This window comes from Pagrus major, chromosome 10 (assembly GCF_040436345.1).
Source record: "Pagrus major chromosome 10, Pma_NU_1.0".
NCBI lineage: Eukaryota > Metazoa > Chordata > Actinopteri > Spariformes > Sparidae > Pagrus > Pagrus major.
The window spans coordinates 22978710-23000147 of NC_133224.1; the positions used below are offsets into that span (position 1 = coordinate 22978710).

At 40.0% G+C, this 21438-nt stretch overlaps 1 protein-coding gene across 1 annotated transcript in view; it reads left to right on the forward strand.

Moving 5' to 3' along the window:
* Nucleotides 1-1284: 1284 nt before the first annotated feature.
* The window catches only part of LOC141003856 (glucosidase 2 subunit beta-like), a 126616-nt gene continuing 106462 nt past the window's right edge, over nt 1285-21438 (forward strand). The window contains exons 1-7 of the mRNA XM_073475332.1: nt 1285-1459; nt 1870-1986; nt 4199-4294; nt 6402-6459; nt 7435-7552; nt 12401-12530; nt 19638-19704. Coding sequence (XP_073331433.1) covers nt 1378-1459; nt 1870-1986; nt 4199-4294; nt 6402-6459; nt 7435-7552; nt 12401-12530; nt 19638-19704 — 668 coding nt within the window. The 5' untranslated portion in view covers nt 1285-1377. The remainder of the gene's footprint in view (nt 1460-1869; nt 1987-4198; nt 4295-6401; nt 6460-7434; nt 7553-12400; nt 12531-19637; nt 19705-21438) is intronic.

A 21438-nucleotide genomic window follows, 5' to 3' on the forward strand; every position in this document is an offset into this window, starting at 1 on the left:
CCAGTGAAACATTTACAAATGAAAAATGTGATTCTTTAGTTAATCTTATTGTAAACTGACTTCCAGATTTGCCTTAAAAATGCCTTTCAAGTGCCTCAAACAGCGACAATTTCCCTTTAAAACTTGTTTGTTTTTACAGTGTACATGTTGTAAAGATTGTTTTTATTAATAAAGCCATAAACAGGTGCTCTTGTCCATGATTTTGTTCTTATATTTTATCTATCTATCTATCTATCTATCTATCTATCTATCTATCTATCTATCTATCTATCTATCTACACAAAAATATTTTTTTTCCTCTTTAAAACACACATTTAGTGACAAATTCACCATATCCTACAGCTCCTTGTAGTCTGACAATGTGCCTTTCTAAAAATGTGATGGCTTTTAACAGATTTTCCATCCTCCATCTTCATATTTTCATCAGCCCATGCCTATATTAGGTGATGCAGGTTACAAATAATGAAAAAAAGGTTGGAATTTTACCATATGGAAATGTCCTTTAACATCAAGGAGTTGCAATGTTAGGCTACATGTATTAATTGTGGCCATTCAGTATTGAGCCAGTAGGCTATGTGTCTGGTTGCCAGAGTAATTACTGCCCCCTCTCGCTTTAAAGGGGCACTATGTAGTTTTGGATTTGTAACATGCACAATATTATCAAGGTAATAATACAAACTCAGAAATATAAATTTTTTCCATAAGCGAATAAACAAGCGGTTCTCAGAGGAAAATAAGACCCCCAAAACAAGGTGGCAGGGTCCGCCTAATATAAACAAAGTGAAACAGTGTGAAATTGTCCTTTAAGGTATGTTTGTTCATTCTGCCGTGAGTTTGTTTAGTTAGTTGGTTTAGGCATTAAAAAAACAACAGTCAATGAAGATATCTTCCCCAAAATTACATGGTGCACCTTTAATGAAAACTTGATACATCTGATAAAAAGTCCTCACCACCTGCTGTGCTGCAGCTACAGTAGTGAGGGGTGCATATTTGTTCACAATATTCATCACATGTTGCCTGACATGCACTTCTTACCAACTAGAAAACGTAAAACACGTTTCTTATAAATTAAAAATATATTTAACTCGGGTAAAAATGCTCAAAAACTGCTGGCTTTAAGTCTACAATGAGAATGTGAACAAGTGCATTCCTGTCTCCGCCCCAGAAAGCCATCCTCACTCATGATTGGCTAAAGCCGCCACATGCCGCTCGGATACAAACCAATAAGAAGCCCCAGGTGCGTCACGTGACCGCATGTTTCAGGAAGTCGGGACACGGGCCAGTTTGAAATGTTGAATGCATATCATGAGTTTGAAACGCGATTGAGCGGGTTTTTGTGAGGCAGAGGGGAGACGCTTTACGTTTCTGTCATCTGACATGCGTCTCCACGTTATTATCGCCGCTGTCTGTTGGTGTGGCTTCGTAGACTCGCGGAAAATAAGAGGGATATCTTCGTCCTGTGAGTTCACTGTCCCCCCCTTCTAGCTAGCTTCAAGGCTAAGCAGCTATCATCATGTTTGTAAATAACCGTGCGTGGTTCAACGTGCTGTGGCTTTGTCAGCTCACATGCTTCGACACAGACCACATGTCGCATGTTTTTGTGGAGTTGCCATCACCGCATATAGTTTCTAACAACTGTACTCGGCATTTAAAGTTTGCTCTGATGGTAGCAATACTTCCAATACTAATACCTTTAGTGTTTTTAAATAGTTCCAGTAGTATTCTTAACAAACTTAAGCGTCTTCTATCGTGAAATAAACATTACAACGTAGGAAATGTTGTTCTAAGTCTGCACATTGGGTTGAATTTCTAGCTGCAGTTCAAGGTCATCAACCTGCATCAGTGTGTAATGGTTCTGCTCTGTAACAGACAAGCGGTTCTACAGGGAGAGGAAGTCCTTTCTGTGCATCGATGGGTCCAAAGTCATCCCCTTTGAGCAGGTGAACGATGACTACTGTGACTGTGAAGATGGCTCCGATGAACCAGGTAAAAAGTTGACCCATGGCCGAGTTTACCAATGTTGGCAAACAGTGAGTCACTGTTAATAATTACTGCACACTACTTCCTGGACATAATATTAAGCATCCAGGATTGCTTTTTGTGTCATTTCTCTGTGATACAGCCCACTAACAGCTCCATATCTCCATTTTTTGGAGTTAAAGCACCACCTGTTCTTCCCTGGGGAATCAGATCCTCTGAGGATTTGCTGTTTTAAAAATTAAAAGAAGCGTTTTTGTCTGCTGATGGATTCATTAAATTAATGATTTAATTCACCATTTCAGCTCAGTGGAACAACTCCAACTCCACATGTGCACGCTCAGAGTTTTTCCAAGAAGATTACTGTGCTTTTTAAAGACTGGAATATAAATAATGTCAACCACTAGCTAAAGTACATAATCTCCTTTTGCTGCTGGGATTAGGGCTGTCATGATATCAGATTTTCACTTCATGTTTATCATGGCTTAAAGAATTCACAATAGCAATGTTACTGTGATTCTATAGAAAATAAAAAAAACCATTAATAATGCTGTGTCAAATTCATCTTTACCTTTTGTTTGTTGTGTGTTTTGTCTCTTCTGGAAACAAATTACACTTAAAATGCAGGTGTAGGGAAGTGCATGTAAGAACAATAACACTTCATGAAGTTTATGTTTTATGGCAGGTGGCAACCAGCGTATATATCAGTATTTCATTTTTAAATATCACTGTTGTTGTCAATGCTGGCATATCACGACACCCCTAGCTGGGGTAAATCCAACCACTATGACTGTCTGCTACTTAAAGGGTTACAATAAAGTGTGTTTACTGGTCTTTGGGAGTACTACTACACATGTGAAAAAAGTATCATAAAGCCTTTTGTGGCTCCAGAAGAAGCTGCATGGAATCTGATAAGTTGCCTCCAGTGATGTCACTCGGTGGCTACATTGCATTGTGGGTAATGTAGTCGCCATGTTTTGAAAAGGAAGAAGAATTTGTGTAATAAAAACAGTTGATATCTCTGGTTCTGCTGTATTGATTTTCCTTGTGTTTTTAAACTGTCCAAAATGAGTGTTACAGAAGTGCAATGATAGACCTTTGGACTGCTATTCAAAAACTTGTTGCCTACATAAAAGCACCTTTATCAGATCACATGCAGCTTCCTCCGGAGCCACAAAAGGCTTGATGCTACTTTTTCCACATATGCAGTAGAACTCCACAAGACCTGTAAACGTACTTTAATCAGCTTGAAAATTGGTGTAGTTACCCTTTAAGTGTAAACACCATAAGGAAATTATCTAGTCAATACAATATTTAAATGAGGTAGGAAAGGCAAGAGGTGATTAAATCAATATTGAGCATACACACCAAGACTTAATAGTGATTGACCCCTCATCTAAAGCCCTGAAAGTCCCACCGGTGTGATGGTTATGACAGTACTTTAGTTATTAGGCTAGTTCCACTGAGCACCGAAGTATGACCCAGTGACCCCCCAGGAAACTCATGGATACAGTTTGACTTGTATCCAATTTCCATGTAGTTCTGTATGTAGTACATTAAAGTTGCACTATGTAGTTTGGAAAAGAAATTCAAACCCAGAATCGTGATATATACATAAATATGGTAATAATAAAAACTAAAGAAATATTTATTTTTTCCATGACTGATTAAATATTAACTGTCCTTAAAGGAGAATAAGTTCCCCAGAACACTGTTTTAAGCTAGAAAGGTGGCAGGGTCCGCCAAATATAAACAAAGTAAAAACAGTAGAAATTGTGTTGTCCTTTGGAAACAGTTTTTTTCTTTATTCAGTCCTAAAAATCAAATAATAAAGAACATTCTCTTCTGACTAAAATTGCTTCCTGGAAAAAAACTTTTTAAAGTATACTTAACAAAGTCAGAATTAGCTCCTAGTCTGCATTCAAGGCAAAGTTTTCTAAGTGACAGTGCTAACAACTTAACTAAACAAGGGTTTGAGAAACACACTCAGTCTTTAAACAGTGGGCAGACTGTTTTGTTAGAAACAACCGACAAATGAATCATAAATCAACAACAAAAACATAAAAGAACTCCAGCATCATCAGTACAAGTTCCTGTTAAAAAGGTTGAAAAGGAACGTTCTGTACGTGACTCCCTGTGCATGTGTTATGACTAGTTCTGATTAGATTCATTTGTTACTGAAAGTTAGCTTGTTCTGACCTCTGCCCTTGCCCCCACATAGGCACCTCCGCCTGTCCTCGTGGCCGATTCTACTGCACCAATCTGGGTTTCCGCCCACACTACATCCCATCATCGCGAGTCAATGATGGCATCTGCGGTAAGGCTTTTTTCTATTACATTATATTGGATGAAATAATGCTCTCCTGAGAGTTGACTTTAATAAACTTAGCAGGATCTTTTTGAAGCGAGGCAACATATCAACAATGTTTTCTGCTTCAGCGTTTTTCAAGGACAACAAGGGCATCGGTGTAACTGCTGAGGGTGGTGAACAGATTGCTTCTCACGGAAAATTAAACGCTGTCTTATTTGTTCGAAATAGCTGGTGGAAATGTTTGATGCTGAACGCGCTCTAATATCTTGCCACTTAATTCATTTCATAGGTGGTAGTGGGGGGTTTAATCAAAATCTATTTTTTATCAGGCAGGAAATCGTTTTGTTTGCTTTTCCGCTTTTGTGTTGTGTTCTTCAAACACCGACATGAATTCATATTTTACATGATGTCAAGAATCGGACGTGTTGGTGTGCAAACTGTCACTCCTTTTGTGGCACAAACAAACAGATGAAGCAGACACAGCAAACAAAACCTGGCTCTCTAACACACACGTGCCGACACGCTCACTCTCCACACAGTTTTCCTTGAAAAACATCCTGTCCCTTTCCTCAAGGCCTTTCCAGATTTTTTCTTGTAAAATCCGCCACGCTCAATGCCTAATCACATAGTTTTTCAGCCCCTGCTTTCTCATCCACGTCTGTTCTCCCGTAGCTCTCCACTTTGGATAAAATCAATACATTCCGTTGTCGACATTTCCTCTCTGTCACCAGCGCTTTCAGCGGCATTCAAACTATCTCGGATAAAAAAAACAACAAAAACTGAAGGAATGAAGAATGAGAGAGCAGTAGTGGAATATTTCTCAAAGCCTCCTTTTCCCTTTACTCACTCCCACCTGTCTTCTCACACCTCCGCTGCCCTGAATGGAGCCACTTAATAGCTAACACGCCGTTGCTTTTCCCCTTCGACTGGCTGTTGAGAGATTTTCATTGGCTTCCCTGTTCTGGGCTCTAAAGCTCTCGTCCCACCGGTCGCAGATAGGGTTCTGGATCACTGATAAATGTCACAACGTGCTGACTCTCTTGGGTGAAACATGTGAGCAAAAGCCAGGTCTGAGCACTTAGAAACACCATGCAGCTGATCTAATGAGTGGTTGATCTCTAGCTCCCCTCTCTGAAACACAGATATCAGACACAAAGGTCTGATCTTCACTGAGGATGCGATCATTTTAAGGATTTAGGGCTTTAACCAACAGTTATATACGCTTACTTGCTTTCTGGCAGTGAGTTAGATGAGAAGATTTTTTCTTTCACGCTAAAATCTGTCAGATAAATTAAAGGCTACAGCAAGCAGCTGGTTAGCTTAGCTTTAAACGAATACTAGAAACTGCTGGTTTTTATTCTTCAGTTTCTGTACGGATTAAACAGACATATAACATGTTATCTATGGAGCTTTAGAGGTGCAGGTAGGCAGATTGTGTTACCTTCGGTGAGTCTGCAAGCTAACAGGAGCTAAGTGGCAATCAGTAGTGGCTTCATGTTTACCATACAGACATGAGAATGGTAAAAATCTTCCCATCTTTCTCCTGAGAAGTGAGCAAACATGTCTAGGGATTTCTTTGATGTGATGATTATTTCTATTCAAATACTAAAAGATTTCCTGAAGTTTCGTCCAAAATGTTCAGTTAACTAGCAGATATGGCAAAGAACAGCTGCAAATCCTCACATTTGAGCTTTTTGAATCAGGGATTATTTGGCATTTTCTCCTGGAAAATGACTGAAACGAGGAAGTGATCATCAAAACAGTTGCTGATTAATTTTCTGACATTTGCCAAGTTCAGCTGTTTCAGCTTTACGCTCATATCTTGTTAGTAAAATATTCTGTTTATATCAGTAAATTAAAAGATTATAGGAGTCAGACTTTTAGGGGCAAAGGTGAGTGATACCGTGCTTCCAAAGTACCTGAAATGAAAGAATTTATCGTTGCTGATGTTTTTTTTTACTTCTATATGTGTTCATATCTGTTGCCAGATTCTGTATTGATCACCTCATTTGGAATAAAGACACATTGCTCACCTCTCCTTGCTGATAACGTTGACTGCTCTTCTGTTCTCTTGTATGTGCATTGGATCGGTTTCTCCCGTGTCTCGTGCCAGATTGCTGCGATGCTTCAGATGAATACAACAGCCACGCTCACTGCCAGAACACTTGCTGGTCAGTTGAATCAAAACTGAGATTCAATATTTATAAAATAACACATGCAGATTTTGACTCCAAATATGGCATTAGAGGCCCACGCACAGCTAAAAAAGATAAACATCCAACCGGGCCATTTTACTTGGGAATTGTATCAAACAGTAGATTTTGAGTAATTAGATAAAAATGCAGCTCTTGTTAGATCCAGTTTGCTCTTAACATGAAGCTATTTATCATAGCATCAGTGTGATAGACTCTCATGTGATGGTGACTCATTCACCGTGCCACCAGGGGGCATGGTGTCACTACGATTTAAAAACGTGATGTAGTTCCGACCTCCTTTTGTAATGTATATGCATCACAATATTGTTTTGAAGGGCTCATCCATGATAAAGACAGATCTGACTCTCCACCTCATTGTACCTTAAATTGTACTCTCAATAACTCCATCCAGAGGTGTGTTTTGATGTAGATAATTCAGTTTCTACAGGATGAAAATTACATACTGCACAGACTGTATGCGTAAATAAAAATATTTATAAGAACGCAGGCTCCTGCAGGGTCATATTTATCATCTTCTCCGAGCTGCGCAGCAAAGATTGTCCAGAGTATGATGCTGAAATGTAGCCCGCTGTGTAAATGTAACTTCTAATACAGTAGCCCACTTCTTTTGTTGACAGTCCTCTGTTATTTAATTCGCTGCCACTCGGGCCAAAACCACATACAAGCAGAGTATATCTCATTATGTTTTCACAAGGTCCGCACTCATATTGTGTTTGCCAGGCTTCAAAAACAATTTAGTTCAGCCACAGAGCATCAGCCCCCATCTTATTTACTCTTCTATTTTTCCCATTTGGATTCCTGCTGCATTGTGCGGCCCTTAAAAAATTGGATTGCACCATCTCGGTGACCATAGCAGGGGTGGCTGTGGACGTTTTTCTCGGTAATGACAGGACCGTGTGTGTATGTATCCTCTGTCTCGCTCTCCTCCAGGAATCTGGGACAGAGAGAGAGAGCATACGTGGAGGGCCAGATGAGGACCTTGGACGAGGGTTTGCAACTCAAGCAGCAGCTTATTGAGGAAGGTGTGCTGCTCTGGAGGGAGAAACAGGTACACTGTATTCTGCTGAAGGAACTGTATGGCACAAAGTAGTAACAGAGGGTAGTCATCAGGGTTTTCCAGCAAAAGCTTTATCCTGTTCCTGTTGTGAGAAAACCAGTATCTTTCTGTTGTGTTTGTTTTTCACTGCTTTTCAAACTTTAGTTCAGTTTGACCTGCACAAAGTATACTCTAGGTTCATTAAGTGTTCTATATGTAGTATATGGCAGGCTATTTATTTTAAGTTGATTGTGTTACCAAAGAGAACCCATGTGATTCCAGATGTATAGGAGCCTAATAAACCAGATTGGTATATGGTAGTTTGGCCGAGTTTGGTCTCCTTCTAACTTTTTACGCTAGTTGCTAACTTTTTCATTCATGAGCACCAGCACATGTTGTAATTACGGTGCACCAAATAATACACCTTAATTAAATTTCCAAACACATTATGTAAATGGTTTTAAACAGGAATAAAGGTGCAAATACAGGTTTTCTTCATGTTTTTCTAAATCACATCACACGCAACAAGAAACAGCGAGAACCCGAATTGAGTTATGAGATAAACTGCTAGAAAAAATATTGATATTTCAACAATGTTGTAGGAATTACTGTTGATACTTAATGCAGACTTTAAAACTAGAAAAAGACATCACTTATACTGTGTTACAGTAAAACAATATCTGAAATGTGAGTCGATATATGTCTCATATCATGATAACGATGTGATATCGATATATTGCCCAGTCCTATCTGTAACCTTACTTCTGGCACACCAGGATGCAAAGTGGGTCCTGTAGCCTGCATGAAAGACTGGCCTGTTGTCAGAGCCTGTTGCAGTCAACATGGTGAACCCATGGATGCATTCTGAACTGCAGAGACTCATGTGTGTTGTGTTTCAGGCTGCGCTGCATTCAGTGAATTCATTTTGCCCTGAAATGCAGTAGCTCTGGAGTACTTGGTTGCAGTTCATTGCAGTATCTTGGGTATAATTATCCTCCTTCATGTGTTTTTCTTCCTCTTTCTGTTTTTTGTTACTAGAATTATACAAATGTACCAAAGTGTCTCTACCTACTGTGTGTAGATATTTTTCTGTTTTTCTCAACAGATTTAATTAACATTTTGCCCCGGATACTTGTGCTGCCACTCAGTCGCTGTCGTGTTATTACCTGGCTCGCTAGCTAACACACTTGATTGATAGGGACGTCGAGGTTAATTTGCTTCTCTATGTGCTACCGCTCCGAGAATTCCTGCTCTAAATGAGCAGCTTGTGCTATGTGATATTGTTTTGACCATACATGTTAATGGCATCTGCTGCTACGGGCGTCTGCTGTGCGATTTCCATCAGCAACCTTAGCCTGCTGTGCAGTTACTTTTTTTTGCCATGTCAACGTGAGATGTTCACTGTTTTCTGGTTCTTTTTTTCCAGCTACTAACACATGCATCTCTGTGTTATAGTTGGTCAATTTATGCCATTCCCTAGTGAGTGTCATGTCGTGTTTTTATGAAAATATTAAGAAATGTACCAAAAATTTGCATTTTAGTGTATCTTTTAAAGGGGCACTAGGTAGTCAGACATATTTATCTTTTCCATAACTGAATAAACAAGCTGTTCACAGAGGGAAATAAGGTCCCCAGAACACTGTTTGAAGCTAGAAAGGTGGCAGGGTCCGCCACATATAAACAAAGTAAAACAGTATGCAGTTGTGTTGTTCTTTAAGGTCAGTTTGTTTATTCAGTCATGAAAATTAAGAATTATTTGTTTTGTTTGTTTAGACATGAAGATCTTTCTTCTCTGATTAAAATTTCTTCCCCAAAACCACATAGTGCACCTTTAAGGATTTCAACTGTAACCACGCTCATTTGTAGTCTCGCTAAAGCAGCAAGCAAACGGTTCGGGGTAACGTAAACAAGTACCTGAGTCATCAAGCCCAGTTTGAATCAACATGCTCCTTTACAGAGCTTCAAGATAAGCAGGAACTACTTCACAGTTTCTCCCCTGCTCTCCATTTGCACATTTAGTTCAACAAGCACTAGGCCAAATTAGAAACTGGAGCCCTGGAGTTCGGTGCAAATTAAATTTGGCAGCTGAGGGTCTCTTTAGATGTTTGTAAGTTATATTTACTGGTTCAGCGGTCTCATTACTTAATGCATTATCTTCATTTAGGAAATTCAAGTTGCCCCCTTCCCACTGTTTGATGGTCAAGTCTCGCTCACGTACTCCACATATAAAGACAATTCTCCTTGTTTTATGGTGTATTAGTACAAAATTGTAGGAGCATTTTTCATTATTTTCATATAAAGTATATATCTGGGCTTCTGAAAGAGCTGTAAAATGTTGCTGCCCTTTCTCAGGGCTGACCTCAATCTTTGTGTTATTCTGTGCATCGATGCTGAGAGAAATTACTTTATTTCAAGGTATTTTGAAGCACTTGAGCCCCTCGATTGTGTGAAAAATGCATTTGAAGAATGTCAGGCTTGTTTAAAATATCTATCGCTTATAATGGAAGACGCAGTTAAGATACACCTTTTACGTGACAGCAGAGATTTCAACTGAAGGCCACTTTTTGTCACTCTTTTGCCAGCTGATGGTCCGTGAGTGTGTACCCTGCACTCTCCTTTTCTGTTCTCTTCTCTCTGTTTTTTTCCCCCCTCGTGTTCTTTTCTGTGTCGGCTGATTGGCAGATCGAGGTTGAAGTGTCACCCAGCCCTCCCAGCCAAGCCGCACATTGTGATATCCCCCCTCCTCTCAGCGTGCGTCTCTGTTGATACGGCAGGGTTACCTCAGGGGCATCGTCTTCAAAAAACCTTCCACAATGACCCAAAAGTGAACTCCTCCTGCGGTTCAAGGGGTTAAAGAAGACGCTTGAAAAGGATGCCGGAAAACTTTTTAATCAAATTAGAAGCCTCTACACAATGAAGTGTGGCGTGTCAGCAGTGCACGCCCCAGAACCAGCAGAAATAGGAACGCTGCTGTTAATTAAATACAAATTGGTATTCAATAAAATCCTCTTTCAGGAGGTTTGTGATTATCTTTCGGTTGATTGGCCGACTGTAAGTGCACATTTTAAAGCAGGGAACAGCAGGGAATGGTGTGCAGCATTTTGTTAGTCCTCAATCCATTTTAAGATATTTGTTTCTCTTTCCAGCACAGCTTTGTCTTAATTTTGCCAGTATTTCAGAGGAACCTACAGTGCTTTTATTGTGCAGCTTTCCAAGAGTTGAGAGAAGTCTCCAACACTGTGTACTGAATCAGCACTCCTAGGTCTTTAATCACCAAACACTATATTATTTTCACTCATCCCAGTTGTAATATTGCTTATTTTTAAGATTATTACGCAACTAACCAGATCGTTCTTTATAGAGCTCAGATTTTCAGTCCAAAAAACCTTTTGGAAATTTGAAAATCTGTGTGGAGGGACCTTTTTACATGGGTGTTATTCACAAGTAAATATGTTCCTGTACACTCAAAATGGAGCCCATAAATCACTGCAGCAAACTGAAGGTGTCTAAGCAGGTAGCGTGGCCTAGAAAGGTAGTCATCCCTGTCCGAACTGAGCAGAATCCATCACTGCATTATGAGAGTCTCTGAGGAGAGATTGGAAGGCTGTATTGACACGCATGCACACACACACACACACACACACACACACACACACACACACACACACACACACACACACACACAAACACACACAAACAAGGGGCTTCTGCTCTTTCATATTAATTGGTCCATTACAGAGAGTGATGATAGGTTATGCTCGCTTGTCAAAAGCTGTCATTTTTGGTGTGACGGCAACACCTCCTGACGCAAGTCATTTAAATAGTCTATTGTGCAGGCCCGACTGCTGTAGGACGAGTTTTTGTGTGTACATGGGCTGGTTGTGGTCTGGAGGTAGATGCAGTGACGCGTACAGAAATAGAAGGTAAGAGGAGAGGAAACGGAGACAAATTAAATCATTTGCTAATGTCATTGCAGGCGCTACTTTCTTGAAATTCTTTTAAAGCTGCAAGTCACTTATTAATGTTGTATTCCTCACAGTGCTTTGAGATAAATGCTAACATTAGCAGTTCGAATGTGCTCACAGTGATGATGCTAACATGCCAATGTTTCCCAGGTAAAATGTTCATGTTCACCCACTTTAGTTACATTAGCTGATTAGCATTAAACACAAAGTACAGCTGAGGCTTAATGGAATGTATTTAAAGCACAATTATGTAACTTTTTACCTTTAAAATAACAGCTTCAAACTCATGTTGATGGTACAGTGTCTTGTAATAGGGAAGACAAATTGTTACGTGTTTGAGAAATACAAAGTTAACCATTTGTTAACATGGTGTTTTCTATTTAGCCAGCCAATAAAATACTTTTGAACAGATCCGAAGTGATCAATAACCAACAAGCCGACACAGACACCAAATGTCCTCGCATAGCATATGGTGTTTGGTTTGTGTCATTTGTCTGTTAATGTGTAGTGGATGATAGTTTCAATGGAGCCAAGATTTAAATAATGAGATGGAAGAGTGATGGGAAACGTCCATGGGTGGTTTCATTGGTACAGAATGTTCAGAGTTTTAAGATTTTAATTGCATTTTTATTTTTTTGTGGGGATTCAGGACCAGGTCTTAAAGAGCTCAAATCCGAATTTAAATATTGTTTTTTCTGTTCAGATAGGGTCCAAAAATGAGTGACAGTATCAGGTAGAGAAATACGTTTGATTGTGCCACTGACTTGCAAACTGGCATTAAACTAGAAAGGCATGGCATTCACTAACTGTACTTTCAATCAGCCTGCAGCTTGAACATTTGCCATGTTACGCTGATCTTAGACATTGTGTTTGTCTCTATGTCGTCCCTCTTCAGGCTCAGCTCCGAGAGCTTCAGCAGGCGGCCGAGGACTTACAGATTAAATTAGAGGAACACAGGAGGAGGAAACACGAGGCCGACCGACGCAAAGAGCAAACACTGAAGGCGCTGGAAGCAGGGGACAGCGGTAAGTGTCTTGAAACCTTTAACCTGCCATGATTTGGTTCGAGTCCATTCAAAGCAATTCAATCCACAGAATTGCTCGAGTTTGTAGTTAGGTCATTGTTGCGGCGACCACAGGGCACCTTCCCTTTTATTTCAGCTCAGTCTTTCATTCAACAAAAGTAAATTGACCTTAGAACTTCAGGCTAGATGGTCAGGATGACATATGGCAGAACAGCTAGAAGGGTTAAATACAGATGCCTGCGCCATTGAAATAAATGGACTGGGAGAGGAGTGCTGAGCAACGGCATATTGCGGTCCCACAGCTGTCGCTTTTACGTTCCTCAAACCTTCAGAGAGAAGGTGCTCATGACTCACAGGAAATTCCCTTATCGCTCCGAGCACTAGCTGGCTCGGCATTTAAGTGACGTTCAGACTTGTGTGTGTGTGAATGTACAGAAATTTCGGGGCTGGATTGGAAAATGGGCTCAATCATTTTTGCATTGAAGTCCAGAAAGATTTAGAATCATTATGTGTGTATGTGTGTGTTGGGAAGGCATGAGATTGAGACTGTTGGACGGAAACTAGCTTAAACTGACAATATACCAAACAAGTGCGTCAAAACAACAAATGTATTCAGAAGAATGTCATTTGTCTACTTTTTAACGCTTAGCATTCACGTTTCTGACGTTTCTCCCTGATGTCACGAAATTCTGGTAATTGATTGTCCGTCTGCTGTCAAACGGGCGCTCAAGTGAAAGTTTTGATTGCAGTAAAGGTCATTTGACTTCACCGGTTCCACTGAGCACGCATCCATCATGCATCCCACTGCGTGTGCTGACCTTTGCTAGATGTCACACGCCCCCCTCCATGTTCTTACGCCCGTCATTCTTTACTTCCATTACAGCTCATCTTCAGGGCGTAACAACCATCAGTTTTCATTTCTGTGGTCGTGCGTTGGCATGTCTTGTCCATGTTGGCTATCTATCCAGGCTTATTATTCAGTTCTAATGACATTGTGTGTATTGCTGAAGTTGAAGGGATGCTTTTTATTTCCTGCCTGCAGATTATGACATTACATATTGATTAATACTTGAATTTTTAATGAATAAGCACCATTAATCTGTGAACAGTATAACACTTTATGGCTCCCCAAATGGCCTTACGGTTATTATTTGAGGTGGGAAGTTGCTTTCATGCACATTCTGATTTAATTGCTGGAGTTGAAAAGCAGACACAGTAAAGCAGAGATTATACAGGTGAAGTAATCGTGAAAAGATATCTTTCCGATGTGTAACTTTTACTTTTGATGGAATTTTAAACGTGATCTAGGCTAATGCACTTCAAAAGAGCAACCTAAGCAGTTGTGCTTTTACTATAGTTTCAATGTGTGGAGAGATTCTTGGATTGGAAAGCTCCTATAAAATATCAAGTAAATGGCCACAGTTATAATAACTCTTTGTCTTAGCTGACTTCCTTTACACCTCTTTTTAACCCGTAATGCACTGACGTATTGTATGAACATGTCTCCTAACATGTACAAATAGTGTGACTGCTTCCACATTATTTGTTAAATCTTATAAACAATTGCCCTAAAAGATCCTTAAACCTACACAGGACCCATGAGGACAAATATTGAGTTTATATCTCAATTAAATATAGGAACATCACAGCAAAGAAACATTGTTTTTTTCTCCCCTTTATGATCTGTCAATAGCTCATCCCAAAATAGGAATAAAAAGCCAGAAAACAAGCAGCTGAGCCTGCAAACTAGAACTTAACAGTCTTTCCCTTTACTGCTGCTGTCGCTCAAACATGTCTCCAGGGCTTCACGTGAAGTTATTGAAAAGTGTTAAAGGCCAGGTTCTTTGTACCCTTAAAGGAAATTGCAGTTTCTCATGGTGCAGTGCTTTTGTTTGGATGAAACAATAATTGCAGGATGTGTTGGGTAGGGATGTTCTAAACGACTTATTTTAGATAGATTGCGACACGTGATATACACCGATCAGCCACATCATTAAAACTACCTGCTTAATATTGTGCTGGTTCCCCTTGTGGAGCCAAAACAGCATGGACACAAGACTTCTCATGGTGTCTGACACCGGGACGTTGCCATTGGGGAGTGCCGTTGCCAGGAGGTTGTTGGGCAACATGTGACTAAAAGAAGACATGACATTTCAGTGCAAATTATGTCTATGTAATTTAAATGAGAACATTAATAAAAATAATAAGTTTAACTGACTAGTGCTTCTGGTGTCGACTAGCAATGGTAGGAACGTTTAATGGATTAGCTGACTAATAGCGCACATCCCTTGTGTTGGGGAACCGCTGTGCTAATGTGATACCATTACACAGCCCAGTGTATGATTATTACGTTTTTATGGATAGAAGACTTTTGCACATTTTCACAGATTAGTGGGAACACATAATTAAGATTCATCCTGTCATTTCATTAGCGAGCTTAGTATTTACAATTCCGTCACATTTCTGATTGAATCCTCATTGAATAACAAAGACTTTGCTGTTACTGGCTACTCAGAAAGGACGCTGATCATGTGCTTGTTTTTCGACCAAAAAAGAAAAATCCCTGTTAATGCCAACATCAATAAACTGCGGGTTCACGTGAAGGTCTCTCCCTTCTCCGGTGATGTTTATTTGATGTGATCCCCTCATATGGAGACATACTGAATTTAATGTCTGTTACTCACTTTAATGATACGCCCCAATATGCAAAGCTACACTGTCACAGAGTTCAGCCACAGTTTGAGGGGCTTTCCTCAAGTTCATCGTTAATCCAGTGGTTGACCTATTTTCAAAGCACGTTCCTACTATTCGTGTTTTCCAAAGGTACATGAGTCCAGTCGAACACACGTAGCATAAATTAAGTGTACTGAGATGGCAGCAGCTTCGTTTATTGTATCACACAGAATCCCAAAACCTTTGAAGATGTTGAATTGAAATGATAAAGTATTGAAGAAGTCTTGAAGAATGTTTTGACAGTGTCACAGTCACATTTAGCAGAGCCTAAATGATCATTTTCACATAGTCGGTCATGTCATTTTGTGTACGTGCGGGTTGTCCATTCTCTTTTGAGTCAATTTTGTCATTAGCAATTCATGAAACCACAATGTAGTGAAAAAAAATAGCGCCTTGTTCTCGCCCAGATGGTATTGTTAGACTGACCAGAACGTTTTTGATGCATGAATAAGGAAACCACATGAGCATTCATTTAGTATAAGAAGGTGTGACACTTGCAATAACAAACGCTTATCTGTTCCCCCGCCATACCTGCCTGAGGGAGATAATTATTGTTTGTCAGGGAAGACGATTATTGTTTTTACCATATTATTAGTCATTTGGCTAATTATCAGAGGAGGCCTGGAGGCACAGAATGGCCAATTTCAGAAAAATAAGACATGATGATGGAAAGACCCCATTTACACCTGACAGAAACGTGTGATCTGGATACGTTCTCTTGACAATGATACCTGATCACAGGCTTTTGAATTGACACCTGCTCTTAAAAGCACATTTTTGTTATTTGGATTCTTCCCACATTCTGATCCGACCTCAATATGCAAATGTAGGTAGGTGGAGCTAGAGGACTTGTTGAGTGTGTGTTTATCCTTCGCCTTATTATGAGACACCTTCAGATGTTTTAGTTAATACTGGCACTGGAGAGAGTTTCACACCCGTTCGCCATCTGTTTGGCCAGGTATTTATGAACTGGGGGAATTTTGTAGCACGTCTCCAGTTTTATGCTTGAACAGTGCTGTCCCTCCACAGTGCTGTTAAACATCCTGCAGAATAAATGTATTCTGGATGATCAGATCCGATAGCATTTAGATTGAATTCTGCATGCATTTACACCAGCGCTACTGTGCACTTTTCCAAAAGATATCCAGATACACATCACATGCTAATAGTAAGTGTCATAGGTTTACAGTAGGGATGTTTTTTCCCCAAGCAAAATGACCCTTTGACTCAGAACCATTGATTAAATGTGAACCTGACAATCTCCCCTCAGCCCATCAGGTCTGCTAGTGAGTTTAATGAGTGACTCATACTTTTGCCAAGTGGGTTTGCAGTATACCTACCTGTTCTTGTCTGTTTTTGCTTTGGCTCCTCTCTGCTGTTCTGTTAGATTAATGATATAGCAGCTTAAATGTTAGACTTACGCTGATATCTCTCAATAAAAAGCTGCCGTCTAGTTAGCTAAAGTTACCGTCACATACACTGCTTTACAGAATAATGTTAAAACCTAAGTCAGTGGTGCGGTGACTGTACAGGGATCTTTTTTACAGGTGGTTGACAGTTCAAAGAAGAACCCAACATAAATCTTGTAGTCTTTGAAACTCACCCCATTCTCCTTAAGGTGTCCATTTGATTCACATCATTTTTATTCTCATCAAGTCATCCCCTGACCCCTCATGTCATGTTTGAAAGCATCTGCATGTGTTGTGTATCAGTTATTCAGGTTTTTACTTGAATTCGCCACACATCTGTACATGACCAGTTACTGCAAATTTGCACAATATGTCTCGTGTTTGAGCATGTCTTCGTATATTTGCATGTCGCCCTATGTATGTGGGATGTTGCATAGGGCAGTAAGGATGTTAAGAAACATGGAACACGCAGTGAAGAAAGAATATTTGTCTCCAAGATTGTCTTTGAGGATTTCTGTTGAAGTTCCCCCGAGGTAACAAAGATGCAACAGATCCGGTGCCAAACATTTCATGTTCCTTTGATATATTCCAATTACTCCCTACAGTAAAAAATAATATAGGGACCCCTCAACTGCTGAAAATGTATATTTCCTTTGAAACACAGAAGGGGAGGCACATTTTTGATTTATCATAATGTTCTGTCTGTTTCCTTCAATACAATATGAATATTTACTTGCAGTGTCTGGAAATTTAAGACAGACCATCAATCTCAGGGAATATTCAGCAGCCTTTTACTTTTTTATTTATTTGCGAATATATTTTTGTGGCATTTTAAGCTTATATTAGAAAGACAGAGACAAAAGTCAACAAGGTTTATTCAGAATCAAACCAAGGATGTTACCGTTCACGGTCGGCACCTTAACCCTAATGGCAGTAAAAGCATAGATATCTTTTCAATATATACAGAAAACACGCTTAATGGAAATATGAAATATGCAAAGGCATATTAATTATTTGTCTAATTTTGTCCGTCACGTCTGACCTATCTTGTAAATCACTAACCGTATCACCATGTGGGAACCTTGAGAAGCTCGACTCACAGCCCTGATGAATTTGCAAACAAATTTAAATCACTAAGGCACTGATCTTGTACACTGCAAGGTTCTTATTGTGCTGCGATGTTTTCTAAATGTGATGCAGCATCGGAAACCCGCAGCATCGGAAACCCCCACCATCCGAAGCACCCTTAAGGTTAAAACACTTATTTGCAGATCTTTATAGTTACAGTATCTCCTCTTCTGTGAAAAGTTCAATGCAACACCTGCAGCCTTTTGATCCATTTCCATCTCAAAGCATTTTCTTTTCCACTCAGAAAAGGGGTAATTTCCTGCCTCGAAATATTGCTTAATAGCGTATAACAGAAAGCAAAATGTGTGTTTTTGTTAGCCTCGGAGTGCAGAGCTGACAATAACAAAGAAAGCTCTGTGTGGATAACATGGTCTGTAGCCTCGGCATAGATCTGCAGTCTCCTGCTGATATGTTCCATTTTCTCTGTTCTCTTTGTGCCTCTCTTTATTTTACGAGTGTGCTGTGCTATCGCCAGGGCAACATGGGTGGATGAGTGATGGTGTCCATTAGTAAACACAGCCCCCTATATGTGCCATCGGCCTAAAGAGCCAACGTCTTCAACCTCCCTTTTCTCTTTTTTTTTTCTCCGCCCTCCTACTCTCTCCTCACTTATTTTCCACATTCATCCCCACTCTTCCTCTTACCTTTTTACCACATGGCCCCCCACCCCACTCCATCTTGCCTTCCTCTCCTCCCTTCTCCATCTATCTATCCTCCTTATGGTTGTTTCTCATAGCTTTGGCTCCGCAGCAGAGGGAGGGACGAGACCATATCTCTTCCTCCTTGGTGCACTCATTTTTGCGAGACGGTAGCGACCAGAGGATGGGTCGAGAATGTCAAGCATTAGGTTGGGAATTGAGCGCTGCTCAAACAAAAGAATAGGCCACTAATATGACAGATGCTGCGTGTTTTGCAGGAGAATATTAGCAAATCTCGAAGCAACAAGGGGGTGAGGAATACGGCTTCTTTATAGACATTTTCTGCTGCGCAGTCTTTTTAAACTTAAATCCAAAAAGCAGCTTTATAAATATGGATTTGAGGTTCATTTTGGCAAGGCTGCATTTATGAACTGGGGTTTAGTTTTTCATCTTTTTATTTTGTACACCCTCACAACACATGCGCTCTACTGTACACTGGGTTAAAAAAAAAATGCTAATTTCACAATTAGCTTTTCTGCAATTAGTACGGGAAGGTAATTGCGGCGGATGCGCAATTAGCATTATGTAAAGTGCTTTTCCCCAGACTTAGGGGCCAATCAGTTTGCCCCTTTACATTCTCCGTTCTGCTGATGATGTGGGAGACGCTTAGTGCCGAGCATAAGAGAACTTCCTCTCCCTCCCACTCCAATGAATGCGATTCACAAAATGAATCAGCTGGGGTCACATGCTCGCTGGAATAGGGGGTTGAGGAAGTTTTTGCGTCTCCTTTTCATCTGCCTGCGAATATGAATGGAGAAGAGGGAAATCACTGTCATAGCAGCCGTTACAGCACAAAGCCTCCTGATTGCATTCTGGACTCTGACATGCCTTTTTTTTTTTTTTCCTACAGGGAAACCAAATGTTCTTGCACAGCGTGACTGACTCATTGCCTGATTGCCCAAAAACCTCCATCCCCCCCCCCCACCTCCTCCTCCACTCCCCCCCGCTCCCCCATGTTTTTAAATCTAACTCCAGCTCCATCCCTTTCTCTATCCCTGCCTCTCAGTTTGCATCCAGATGGATTAGTGTTTATAGCGGTGATTGGTGGTTGAATAGCAAATCCATCATAGCTTTGCGGAAAAGAAATATTACTTCCATCAGGTAATTTCGCATTAACCCTGATATGGTTTCTCCTTTTAGGTCTGAGACGTCAGAACAGCACAGTAACCGGCATTTTCAAGTTACTGGACAGCAATAAAGATGGCAGGTAACCAACACGCTGATTATTTCATCATTGACAGTCCAGTCCAGTTTTCTTGTCCATGCCCCTTAAATAGTTACCCCTTAAAAGTCCATGTGTATGTTTAAAATGCTGAATAAAAATAGAAATATATTCTCTTGTTAGTTGTAAAACATTCTCTGCAAAGGTTTTTAGATATTGAAGGCCACCACTGATATTTTTATACTGAATCAGTTTTTCCCTCAGGATTTTACTCTTGCCAGGGTGAAAAGGCTTCTGTCACAGTATTTAGATTGCTATGAAATCCAATACTAAAGGAATTCTTAAAGCGTATTTGCTCCCAGTTTGGGCTTTTTCTCCTCCCGCTGTGCAGTTTTAAAAATGTATCAGAGTGGGCATGAAAGCTTGGGAGTGTGGAAGAAAAAGGAACACGGTTGAAGGTTTAAAATCTAGTGTTATATTTTCCTTTTATTTCTTCTACCAAATAATCTACTGTCCTTGAACATTGTGCCAACTGAACTGCCTAATTGAACCGCCGGATGCCAAAGTGAGCAAGGTCTAGTGAAATGAATATAGCTGTGGCACATTTTGTGCTCAAATGTTGATGACCGTCCTTTTTAGGACGTCAGAGGTCATATTATGCTACTTTTCACGTTCATACTTTTATTTGTGGGTCCTGGTAGAATAGGTTTACACACTTTAATTTTCAAAAAAGACATTTTTCTTATGTGGTGCGTTGCTGCACCATCCCTTTTCACACTGTGTCTTGAACGCTCTGTTTTATCTACAGAGTGAGACGTCCTGCCTCTGTTCAATCTATGGTGAGGGTTACACATTGCACATTAATTAACGGGCAGGATGTCGCCAATCAGAGGCAGAGTAGGGCGGGTGATGCCGAGCAAGGTAGTGTGATCTAAAATAACGCAACTACAGCAGTAGCAACTGTGTGTCTGCTGACTGACTGGATACATTTGTATATATTGTGTAAACATATATGTATGTGTGTGTATATTTTATAATAAATATATACGTATAAATATTTATGCCCAAATATGCTACATAACACAATAAAGGAAAGGCAAAAACCCGAAAAGCATAATATGACCTCTTGTAAGAGTAAGCTACAAAATACAAGTTAACTCAAAAAGTAGGATGGATCTTGATATTGCTAGTTCTGAGGTGTGAAGCTATTTCTATAGCAAACTTAGCTGACTAATGTAATAGCATTCAGCTAATTACATAAAAATGCTACAAAAAATGAAAAACAATCACCCTTTAGGGCAGGTAAGTACAACACAATACATGGAAACAAAGGCAGGTTTATGTAGAGAATAAAATTTGTAATTCCTGTCAATGAGGTAAGGGGAGTTTTGGGAATTATTACCTTGTCAGATGGGGCAACAAATTCCCAGAACTCATGTTCACTCTCTTGTTATTCTTGTTGTCCTCGAGAGAAATGCTAATTCAGCAAAGTGAAACCAAAACAACATAAAAGATTAAAAAAAAGATCCATAACACTGCATTAAAATAATGACACATTTATTCTTATCTGATATCGCCCCTGCTATAAGATAAATGGGTGTTTCATAAGGACCTAATTCACATCAATATGTATATGTACTACACTCATTAGTTCCACCTTAACTTCTGATGCAGTGAAGTCTCATCAGTCTGACTTGAGTGCACACGTCTCGTTCCCTGAAACTCCCAGCACCTATTTGTTCCGCAGCAAACTTCAAAAAAAGTAATTCATTCCCGTAT